This window comes from Anthonomus grandis, chromosome 15 (assembly GCF_022605725.1).
Source record: "Anthonomus grandis grandis chromosome 15, icAntGran1.3, whole genome shotgun sequence".
NCBI lineage: Eukaryota > Metazoa > Arthropoda > Insecta > Coleoptera > Curculionidae > Anthonomus > Anthonomus grandis.
Window position 1 is genome coordinate 2,257,180 of NC_065560.1, and position 12,192 is coordinate 2,269,371.

The 12,192-nt window shown below is 33.1% G+C and overlaps 1 protein-coding gene across 1 annotated transcript in view; it reads right to left on the reverse strand.

The window, feature by feature from the left end:
• The window catches only part of LOC126745124 (TOX high mobility group box family member 3-like), a 34,297-nt gene that overhangs the window by 1,175 nt on the left and 20,930 nt on the right, over nt 1–12,192 (reverse strand). Inside the window, exons 2-9 of the mRNA XM_050452842.1 lie at nt 5,763–5,928; nt 5,494–5,650; nt 5,177–5,391; nt 4,908–5,122; nt 4,317–4,441; nt 4,071–4,257; nt 3,895–4,015; nt 2,029–2,204 (exon numbers count right to left, since the gene is read on the reverse strand). Coding sequence (XP_050308799.1) covers nt 2,029–2,204; nt 3,895–4,015; nt 4,071–4,257; nt 4,317–4,441; nt 4,908–5,122; nt 5,177–5,391; nt 5,494–5,650; nt 5,763–5,928 — 1,362 coding nt within the window. The remainder of the gene's footprint in view (nt 1–2,028; nt 2,205–3,894; nt 4,016–4,070; nt 4,258–4,316; nt 4,442–4,907; nt 5,123–5,176; nt 5,392–5,493; nt 5,651–5,762; nt 5,929–12,192) is intronic.

Sequence of the window (12,192 nt, forward strand, 5' to 3'; positions counted from 1 at the left end):
TATACTCTATTGGAAATTTATTAAATATCTCAGTTTCTATTATTTTTAGAGCAAAAGTTATAGAGTACAATTGATAGATCATATATCAAACTACAAGAGTGCTTATAAGCATTTTTCTTGTAGCACTAACGGCTTCTGAGAAAAATGGATGTATACAAAATTGTACTAGAATTTTATACCCGATGGAAAATTTATTAAATTATTTCGATTTCTATCATTTATAGAGAAAAACTTGTAGAGTATAAAATTATAGAAAATATTTAATGCTACAAGATTGATTAAGAGCATTTTTCTTGTAGTACCAACGGTTCTCGAGAAAATTTGAAATTTAGAAAATTGTACTATATTCTTATACTCCGTGGCAACTTTATCAAATATCTCAATTTCTATCATTTATAGAGAAAAACTTGTAAGGTACAAAATTATAGAAAATATTTTATGCTACAAGAATGATTATAAGCATTTTTCTTGAAGCACCAATGGTTCTCGAGAAAATTTGAAATTTAGAAAAATTTACTAGATTCTTATACTCCTTGTCAACTTTATGAAATATCTCAATTTCTATCATTTATAGAGAAAAACTTGTAAGGTACAAAATTATAGAAAATATTTTATGCTACAAGAATGATTATAAGCATTTTTCTTGAAGCACCAATGGTTCTCGAGAAAATTTGAAATTTAGAAAAATTTACTAGATTCTTATACTCCTTGTCAACTTTATGAAATATCTCAATTTCTATCATTTATAGAGAAAAACTTATGGAGTATAAAGTGATAGAAAACATTTCATGCTACAAGAATGATTCTAAGCATTTTTCTTGTAGCACCAACGGTTCTCGAGAAAATTTGAAATTTAGAAAAATGTAATAGATTCTTATACTCCGTGGAAAATTTTTCAAATATCTCAATTTCTATTATTTTTACAGAAAAAGTTGTATAGTACAAAGTTATAGACAACGCCCTAGTCTACCGAAATGCTAATACGCATTTTTCTTGTAGCATCATCAGTTTTCATGATAATTCGAAATTTACATAATTGTACTAAATTCTTCTATTAAATATCTCAATAGGTGTTGATCTTTAAGTCTTTTGCATAACTGATTATAAAAGTCCAGACAGATCAATAAATTTAGAGGCTCCTCCTCGTTTGCACCTATGAAGACCGTATCATCTGCATATCGAAGGTTAGAGCAATATAGAGGTATAATAAGTATAGATTCTCGATCCATATTTCTCCGATAGGACGTTCTCTATTTTCATCAAAGCGCATTTCTTCAAACAGTATTCTAATATGAGTTGGTGCTCTTATCTTCTGCAGTATATTCCATACTTTAAACATTGAACATTGTCAAAAGCCTTCATATAGTCCACGAAAGATCGGTTAGATTGATCTCTGAACAAAACTCCAGTGAAGTTCCTTTTTTAACTTACGACTTTGATATGTTATTGTAAGTGAATCCATTGAAGTGTGCACGTAAGACCTGAGTTTGCCCGACCGGTATATCTCTATTGGTTGTGTCATATTTAATATTGTTAGTTCTGTGACCTATTAAAAATCCTGCTTCTTGAGGGTCAATCAGTCGATGGTTCCTGCAGTACGTTACCCTATACATATTTGACTTAATTTTTCAAATTAAACAATTTTTACCACCTTACTTTTTTATGTTTTTTATGAATATAAATAAAGATGCGCTTATAAAATTGCACACATCACAAATAAAAAATCGCATACAAAATAATGATTCTTAAATGTTAAAAATAAACATCAAAAGTCTTACAACTAAAAAGAGCGTGAACATATTTACAGAGTGATCCGAAAAAGTCTTGAAGAAACATGAGTGATTATTAAGAGAACTTGTACACAGCTACGGTTACTTAAAAACAGACTTATTCAACTTTTTAGCACATGCCATGCCATGAGTATTAGTTACATAACAGCGACACACTATGACGTCGGCCCCATAGTGTTGGATAATGAAGAATCGATCTTCAATACTCCTGATTTTCATCGTAAACATCATAACCCACCTGTTGCACCTGTTGTCTGTAGGTCGCCTGATTTTGTGGCTGAAGTTGCTGTAGACTTACTGTGGGAACTTGTTTTTGCTGTTGGGCTGTATGCACGTACGGCTGTATCCTTTGGTTGAACGAGAACTGACCCTCCGATTGCGGTAACGTTTGGTACAGCTGGTTCTTGTATTGACCTTAAAGGAAAATTTGCTGATTGATTTAAGTTGAAGTGAATGTACTCGATAGAAGAAGAAAAAAATAAGTTATCGAAGGTTGTACTTTATACGACCGGTATAGAACGTCCTTCTTATGGGTGTTACAATACAAACTGACGTGGAACATGAATTTTTTATTCTTAATGCATATTACAATAAAGCCGTCAACTAGTTAAGAAAAGTAAAATTTTAGGACGATTCAAGGCGTGCCTGGACCATGAAATGTGATAGAAACTAAAAAATGCACTTTCTGATTTTTAAACTCATCTGAAACCCATGAATCCTTGACGATCACTATGAAAAAGTGCTTTGCGTCTCTAATGGATTTAACTACTTAAGAAAAGTGAAATTTCAAGATGATTCAAGGCATGCCTGGACCATGAAATGAGGTAGAATCCAAAAAATGCACTTTTTACCCATTTTCTGACCTTTAAACATAACTGAGAACCACGAGTCTGTGACGATCACTATGAAAAAGTGCTTTACGTCTCTAGTGGGTTCAACTACTTAAGAAAAGTGAAATTTTAAGATGATTCAAGGCGTGCCTGGACCATGAAATGAGGTAGAATCCAAAAAATGCACTTTTTAGCCATTTTCTGACCTTTAAACATAACTGAGAACCACGAGTCTGTGACGATCGCTATGAAATGAGGCTTCACGTCTCTAATGGGTTTAACTACATAAGAAAAGTAAAATTTTAAGTCAATTCAAGGCGTGCCTGGACCATGAAATGCGGTAGAATTCAAAAAAATGCACTTTTTACCCACTTTTTGACCTTTAAACCCATCTGAAACACATAAGTCCATGACGATCACTATGAAAAAGTGCTTTACGTCTTCAATGGGTTTAACTACTTAAGAAAAGTAAAACTTCAAGATGATTCAAGGCGTGCCTGGACCATGAAATGCGGTAGAATCCAAAGAAATGCACTATTTTACCCACTTTCTGACCTTTAAACCGATCTGAAACCCATGAATCTTTGACGATCACTATGAAAAAGTACTATACGTCTTCAATGGGTTTAACTACTTAAGAAAAGTAAAACTTCAAGATGATTCAAGGCGTGCCTGGACCATGAAATGCGGTAGAATCCAAAGAAATGCACTTTTACCCACTTTCTGACCTTTAAACCGATCTGAAACCCATGAATCCTTGACGATCACTTAAAAAAGTGCTTTGCATCTCTAATGGATTTAACTACTTAAGAAAAGTGAAATTTCAAGACGATTCAAGGCGTGCCTAGACCATGAAATGCGGTAGAATCCAAAAAAAATCACTTTTCATTAACTTTCTGATCTTTAAACCCTTCTGAAACCCATGAATCCTTGACGATCACTATGAAACAGTACTATACGTCTTTAATGGGTTTAACGACTTAAGAAAAGTAAAACTTCAAGATGATTCAAGGCGTGCCTGGACCATGAAATGTGGTAGAAACCCAAAAATGCCCTTTTTACCCACTTTCTGACCTTTAAACCCATCTGAAACCCATAAATCCTTGACGATTACTATGAAAAAGTGCTTTACGTCTCTAGTGGATTTTACTACTTAAGAAAAATAAAATTTCAAGATGATTCAATGCCTACCTGTACCATGAAATGCAGTAGAATCCAAAAAAATGCCCTATTTAACCTATTTTTCAGCACTTTAATGCATTTTAAACACATACCTGTTGTTGGGTCATAAACTAAAGCAGAGTTATATATTTGGCCAACATTCGCTTTTCCTGCAGTCGGACTCAAAAAGTTGTTCTCCTGTTGGAATCTCTGGAATTCGGCATCGAAATCGATCTGAAAATAAGCCGCTTTTGATACTAAACCACGCCAACCACTGAAAAACACTTACCGCCTTATTAGGAGCTGGCGTGGGTGCCACATTCTTGGGGGTATACAATAGGGCCGGCCTTGGAGTAACTGATACAGACTGCTGAGGTCTATATGTGGTTGCCGGAAGCTGAGCTCTTGTAGGAATAGTTGGTGCTGCCGTTTGCAACACTGGTCTCGGGGTAATCGTTATTGGTTGAACGTGTTGCCTTAAAAATACGTTCATTACCTCTAAATCTCAAAGTAAACAATTATAGATAGTTCTCACCTATATAAGGTAGACACTGGAGTACTCGAGGGTACCGGTGCTTGCGGTCTAGGACGATACTCAATCTGTTGCTCAGGCTCTACATATTGCGGTCTCGAGATGTATTGAGGCCTGCTTCTTACAGGCTAAAACGAAGTAAACATGATAAACACAGTTATTGAGTTGTGACTCTATAGAAGGAGGAAAGTTGCACTCAAGTGCCTGGAAGAATATTTTAATTTAACTTCCAGGCAGTTGGCCTATGATAAACACAGTTATTGAGTTGTGACTCTTTATAAAAGGAGGGAAGTTGCACTCAAGTGCCTGGAAGAATATTTCAATTTACTTTCAGGCAGTTGGCCTATGATAAACAGAGTTATTGAGTTGTGACTCTTCATAGAAGGAGGGTAGTTACACTCGAGTGCCTGGAAGAATATTTTAAATTACTTCCAGGCAGTTGAGTGCAATTAACCGTGTCACCGAGAGAAAAGGATGCACCTCAACTGCCTGGAAGAATAATTAAATTTACTTGAAGGCCTTACGTCATACAAATTTTCTTAAACCTGCTTGTCACGTAACATTTACTAAGAGTCCTCTCCATTTTATACTCACAGTTGGAGTGGGCCGCAAAATTTGTTCAGGCTCAGGCTGTTCCTCCTCGGTTTGCTCGTATTTATTTTGGAAAAGTGTCACTGGTTTGGGTGCGACTGTGCTCACCGGCCTTGGGATCGGTCTGATTGGCCTACTAGGGTAGTTAGCAGGGATGCTTTCGGGCCTGATTGGCCTACTGGGGTAGTTGGCCGGGATATTTTCAGGACCATCACTCTCTATAATCAAAAAAAATTAATAAAACCGACTCAAATTTAACCCGAAAAACTCACCGGGTGCCTCATCTTCTTCCTCCTCTTTGGGAGCGTTAGGATCGCAAGGATTTCCGGAAACATAGTTAAACTCTCTTTTGTTACCGTCCGGGTCTATGTAGCCGTATTTACCGCGAACCACACAGTCGGTACCTCTGGTTTCTTCCTTGAAACTACCGTCGGCTGCTTCGTAGCCGAACGTGAAGGAGCCGTCATCGTTCACTTTGTTATAGTTCCTAAAAAATTGTGTAATAGGACAAACTCAGCTCGTAGCAGTAGTAAGTATTGTTTTTTGTAGTAACCATTGATTTTTTGTTGCATTCTAATGCATGTCTTACCTAATGGTCTGTACTGGTGGATCTTTGGGAACCTCCTTTACCCGTTGGGCTACGTACTGGGGCTTGGCAGAACCTCTTGGGTTGTAGCCTTCATCTTGTCGTCTTGAAGATGGATTTTGCTGGCCATATAGGCCGTTGTATTGGTCAGCAGATGATACTAAACATTTCATTTCTTAGTTATTTGCATAACATTTCTTAGTTATTAAGCAGACCGATGAGGGTGAGGAGTTCTCGAATTATTAAGATGGATCTGTGTAAAAGGTGCTTACCTAAAACAACCCTTTGCCTATTATCAACGCTTTCTTGTGGTTCCGCAGCATAATACTGAATACTTTCGTCGGCTTCCTCTTGTGGTAGTAGTCGTGGCTGGACTCTTATTTTCCTAGCATGTATTTCTGCGACAAATACAATTCCTGTTATAAGGAAAGGCAGCCACTGAAACAAATCATAGAATATATGAATATGTCACGCTTGATCAACGTTTATTTAGTTTATACTACATAAACTAGAGCTAGTGAAAGCATTAATTATTATCGACCTAACAAACATCAAATAAATACTTTTCCTGGTATTAAATTCCGCATGCAAAAACGAACGCTATAGGAATAACTGATACACTTTCGTTTTCCAACGTTAAAGGATCATACGCAATTAAACAATATCAGGTAAAAGTTGGCAGTGCAAATTATACATTACAAAGGTATGTTGTTAAGAAAAAAAAAGAAACATAACACATCCGCTTTAATTAGTCATTTTAATTGGAGTGTGTGGGTTGCAGTAATAAGCCGTTAATTTGTTTTCTATTAATAAACAATAGGATTATTTATTTAAATGGAAAAATATTAACAAATGCAGGGCAGTATTGGGTAATGAGGGTCAGTAGAGTATACATAAGTTTCATAGGACCTGGACCTAACGTTATAGGAGGTGAAAAACTAGGTTTTAAATACGCTAATTTTTAATTATTTATATTAACCAGTCTGTTCTTTCTTAAACAGTTTTCCAATATAAAGACGGATTTTTAACAACTAAGTCGTCAATTCCCCAACCTGTATAAGATTAGTTATACAGGTTGGAGAATTGAGGATATAAAAATAACACTCGCCTAAAAAGCAACATAAAAATGCCAATACGAAGGTCGCCTACGAGGCGTGACGTCACTTGTTAGTTATTCGTGATTTCATATCCAGAATCGAGTGTTAATGCTGGCTAATCATATTGTTTTCGCTACAATTGTCGTGTTTTATTTAAATTTATTTATATAGTTTCAACTGTAAAAATTAAATTATTCGAGGAGGTTGATGCTGTTGTCGTTCATTTTTCTTTTAATTGCCTGGAAGAGTTTTTGGAAAATATCAATTTGTTAAGGATTTATATATTTCAAAGCATTTAACGTATGGTTCTAACTTTTCCGAGTAACTGAGGTAAATGTCCCACGTATTAAAAGAAAATGATCATTTTACAGAATTTGTTAAATTTTTCTAAAAAATATATATTTTTTTAAATCCTTCCATAAAATTAAGACCATTTAGTCACTCCCTAATTATTCAAAAAACAACTCGAACTGTGGTGATAGTTCGGATTGTTCCCTATGTTTGATCATGTTACTTGGGGGCCTATGGGTTAGACGCACGCCTGTGAATCTAAAGGTTGCTGGATCGTTCCCTACTGGTGAAATTTTACTTTTTTATTTTTTTAAGCATAATTTTTTATCTATGGTGGGAATTGTTAACTTAACCTAGCTTTTCTTTTGTTAGTTGTAATGTGATCTGTGTAGGCCTAGGTAATGAGTTTTATGAGCGTTCTTTTTGTGAAAAATAACTTCATGTATTTTTCAGGCCTGATGATGCTCCGATAGGAGCGAAACACGTGTAGCTTTTAAAAAAATTATATGGATTTGATGAGACCGTGACTTTGTTTTGTTTTCGTTTTGTCTCTTAGAGAAAAATGGATGATACGTTTCTATTATCGTACCAAGACGCCGACCAATGAGCAATACGAGCCGTGACGTCACTTGTTAGTTATTTTTTCCTATGTTGGCATCAAGCGCTCAGTAATCGCGGTATTTGCACGATAGTATATGTTTAATTTAAAAAAAAAATACTTAGGCTATTTTTTTGTTTATGCTTTATGATGATTTTAATTAAAAAACGAACGAAGAAATTGCCAAATACCTGGAATAAAATGGAAAATAACTGCAAAACCTGTTTTAATAAACACTAGAATTAAACAAGAAAAGAAACCGTGTTTCAACTGCCTTGCAGACCTTATTCAACTGGATAATTTAAAAATGGCTTCATATAGACCTGGAAGAAATACATCATGTTTTAAGTTCCCTAAAGGAAAGCCTTCAGACAGGGAGTTTAAAGAAATTGACTCAAAAAAATGCCAAATACTTGGAATAAAATGAAAAATTATTCTTAATGTCTTAGTGTCTTAATGTCTTTAAAAATATTTAGAAAAATTATAATTTTTTTTTCAATATATGGGACATTTACCTCAATTACTCGGAAAAGTTAGAAGCATACGTTAAAGGCTTTGAAACATGAAAATCCTTAACAAATTGATAATTTTCAAAAACTATTCCAGGCAGTTGAAAGAAAAATTACCGAAAAAAGCCCCAACTGCCTGGAATAATTGAATTTTTACAGTTGAAACTATAAACAGTTTAAATAAAACACGACAATTATCGTGAAAACAGTATGATTAGCCAGCATTCACACTCGATTCTGGATATAAAATAACGAATAACTAACAAGTGACGTCACGACTCGTAGACGACCGTCGTATTGGCGTTTTTATTTTTGTTCCTTTTAAGGCGAGTGTTATTTTGATATCTTCAATTCCCCAATCCGTATAACTGATCTTATACAGGTTGGGGAATTAGTTTGTAAAAGTCTGTCGTTATATTGGAAAACTGTTTAAAAAAGAACAGGCTGTTTAAAAGAAATAATTAGAAATTAGTGTGTTTAAAAGTCGGTCTTAGATATTTCGGGTTATTTTCTATTTTGTTGCACGCATTTGTGTGATAAAAGTCATTTGGTTCTTTCATGTATTTACATTAATTGTAAAATGTTTAGGGGTGATTTTTATTCTATTTATAGTTTTTATATCTTGAAAATTATTAAATGATTTAATATGTCATTAAACACGGACGTTAAGGACATTTTAAAGTAATTTTTCATATCTTTCATAGATTTAAAGTCATTTATCACATATTAAAGACTTTTGCTATAAGTTTCGATTTTATCGCAGGAATTTGATCTTCTTGGGATTTAAATCCAAGTGTGCATTTATTTCATTATTCGTTCAAGACATTAATTTTTATTTTATTCCAGGCATTTGAAGTCATTTCCCATTTTTTTAAATCAATTTGTGAGCGTCTTTATATCTGTTGCTTTTTGAATGATTGAGGAGTGAATAAATGGTCTCAATTTCATGGAAGGATTTAAAAAAATATAAATTTTTTAGAAAAATTTTAAAAAATCTGTAAAATAATGATTTTCTTTTAATATGTGGAACATTGACCTTAATTACTCGAAAAAGTTAGAAGCATACGTTAAATGCTTTGACATATGAAAATCCTTAACAAATTGATATTTTTCAAAAACTCTTCCAGGCAGTTGAAAGAAAAATGACCGAAAATAGCCTCAACTGCCTGGAATAATTGAATTTTTACAGTTGAAACTATAAACAGTTTAAATAAAACACGACAATTGTCGTGAAAACAGTATGATTAGCCAGCATTCACACTCGATTCTGGATATAAAATAACGAATAACTAACAAGTGACGTCACGACTCGTAGACGACCGTCGTATTGGCGTTTTTATTTTTGTTTCTTTTAAGGCGAGTGTTATTTTGATATCTTCAATTCCCCAATCCGTATAACTGATCTTATACAGGTTGGGGAATTAGTTTGTAAAAGTCTGTCGTTATATTGGAAAACTGTTTAAAAAAGAACAGGCTGTTTAAAAGAAATAATTAGAAATTAGTGTGTTTAAAAGTCGGTCTTAGATATTTCGGGTTATTTTCTATTTTGTTGCACGCATTTGTGTGATAAAAGTCATTTGGTTCTTTCATGTATTTACATTAATTGTAAAATGTTTAGGGGTGATTTTTATTCTATTTATAGTTTTTATATCTTGAAAATTATTAAATGATTTAATATGTCATTAAACACGGACGTTAAGGACATTTTAAAGTAATTTTTCATATCTTTCATAGATTTAAAGTCATTTATCACATATTCCAGACTTTTGCTATAAGTTTCGATTTTATCGCAGGAATTTGATCTTCTTGGGATTTAAATCCAAGTGTGCATTTATTTCATTATTCGTTAAAGACATTAAGAGTAATTTTTTATTTTATTCCAGGCATTTGAAGTCATTTCCAATTTTTTTGAATCAATTTCTTTTAACTCCTTGTCTGAAAGTATTCCTTTAGGGAACTTAAAACATGATTTTGTTTTCTTGTTTGCTTCTACTGTTTAATAAACATGTTTTGCAGTTATTTTCCATTTTATTCCAGGTATTTGCCAATTTCTTCGTTCGTTTTTTGATTAAAATCATCATAAAGCTTAAACATAAAAATAGCTTATGTATTTTTTTTAATCGAACACACACAATCGTGCAAATACCACGATTACTGAGCGCTTGATGCCAACTTAAGAAAACTAACTAACAAGTGACGTCACGGCCTGTATTGCTCTACTGACCGGCGTCTTGGTGTAAGTTTTACGAATTCAAACTTTAAATTATGAAAGGATGTATTGAAAAACGTGTTTCGGTTATTGGAAAGGCTATTAAAAGATGGTCTTTTTTATGTAACAATTCCGTTAAGATTAGAAAATTCACGAAAATATTCATACGGTAGTGCTCCTCTTCAGAGACTGGATTAGAGAAAAACCTTGTTTTATGGTAAATAAGCAACAAATAATCCTAAATTTATCATCTGTTATTTTAGGTTATACATAAATATAACTTGAACCGTTGGTGTGACGTCAAAAGTCAGTTCGAGACGTTCCAGTTCGGGAAAAATGCTCGAAAACTGCCGTGTGGGCGTCTTTATATCTGTTGCTTTTTGAATTATTGAGAAGTGAATAAATGGTCTCAATTTCATGGAATGATTTAAAAAAATATATACTTTTTAGAAAAATTAAAAAAATTCTGTAAAATAATGATTTTCTTTTAATATGTGGAACATTGACCTCAATTACTCGAAAAAGTATGAAAATCCTTAACAAATTGATATTTTTCAAAAACTATTCCAGGCAGTTGAACGAAAAATGACCGAAAATAGCCTCAACTGCCTGGAATAATTTAATTTTTACAGTTGAAACTACAACTGGTTTAAATGAAACACGACAATTGTCGTGAAAACAGTATGATTAGCCAGGATTCACACTCGATTCTGGATATAAAATAACGGATAACTAACAAGTGACGTCACGCCTCGTAGACGACCTTCGTATTGGCGTTTAAGGTGAGTGTTATTTTGATATCTTCAATTCCCCAACCTGTATAACTGATCTTGTACAGGTTGGGGAATTAGTTCGTAAAAATCTGTCGTTATATTGGAAAACTGTTTAAGAAAGAACAGGCTGTTTAATAGAAATAATTAGAAATTAGCGTATTTAAAACTTGTTTTCAGATATTTCTGGTTATTTTCTATTTTATTGCAGGCATTTGTGCAATAAAAGTCATTTTGTCATTTGTTCAATTCTAAAATGTTCAAGGGTGATTTTTTATTCTATTTATAGTTTTTATATCTAGAAAATTATTAAGAGATTTAATATGTCATTAAACTCGAACGTTTTACAGTAATTTTTCATATCTTCATAGATTTTAAGTCATTTATCACATATCCCAGACTTTTGGCTCGAATTCCAATTTTATTTCAGGGATTTAAACTTTTTTTAAATATCTTCTTGGCACATGTGTTTGTACGCCTTCAAACTCATTTATTTAGCATTGAAAGTCATATTACTCTAGGTATTTGACAATTTCTTTAAACAATTTTAAAATTACGTTTAGATACATTATTTTTTTTTATTAAAATCATCCGTAAGTTTAGACAATAAATAATTTCAATAAAACTTGTAACTTTCATGAAAACAGCCTGATTCACCCTTGATTCTAGATAAAAAATAACGGATAACTAACAAGTGACGTCACTCCCTTTATCGGTTTATGCTAAAACAAGCCTACTTTAAAAGAATTTATTGAAAAATGTTTTTTTTTTGGTCATTTAATAGGCTTATTAGAAAAAAGCATTTTTTCACGCAAAAACCAGATTCATTGGTGCTTCACAGTGATACTTCGTATTCAGCTAATTAAAGAAAATTACCGCATTTGCCTAGAGCTAATTAGTCACCATAAGACAGCTATTTAAATTTAATAACCTCAATTATATTAGCCATTGTTAACAAAATGTTCCTTTTATCTAACCGTTCCTTTTACAAAAATTTAACACAACACTCTCTCGTGTTTTGTAGTTAGCCACCACGTAATGAGACCGTGCGAAATTTTTTGTTAATAAAGAAACTGTTGAGGCTATTTTTTAAAATGACGCTTTATGATTTTTATCGTATTTAAACGACTGTTTGTCTATTCAATTTAAAATTAGGCAAATCTAACCTCTAGTTAGGGAGTTAGAAATATGTGATAGATGACGTAAATTTCCTGGAAGATATAAAAAA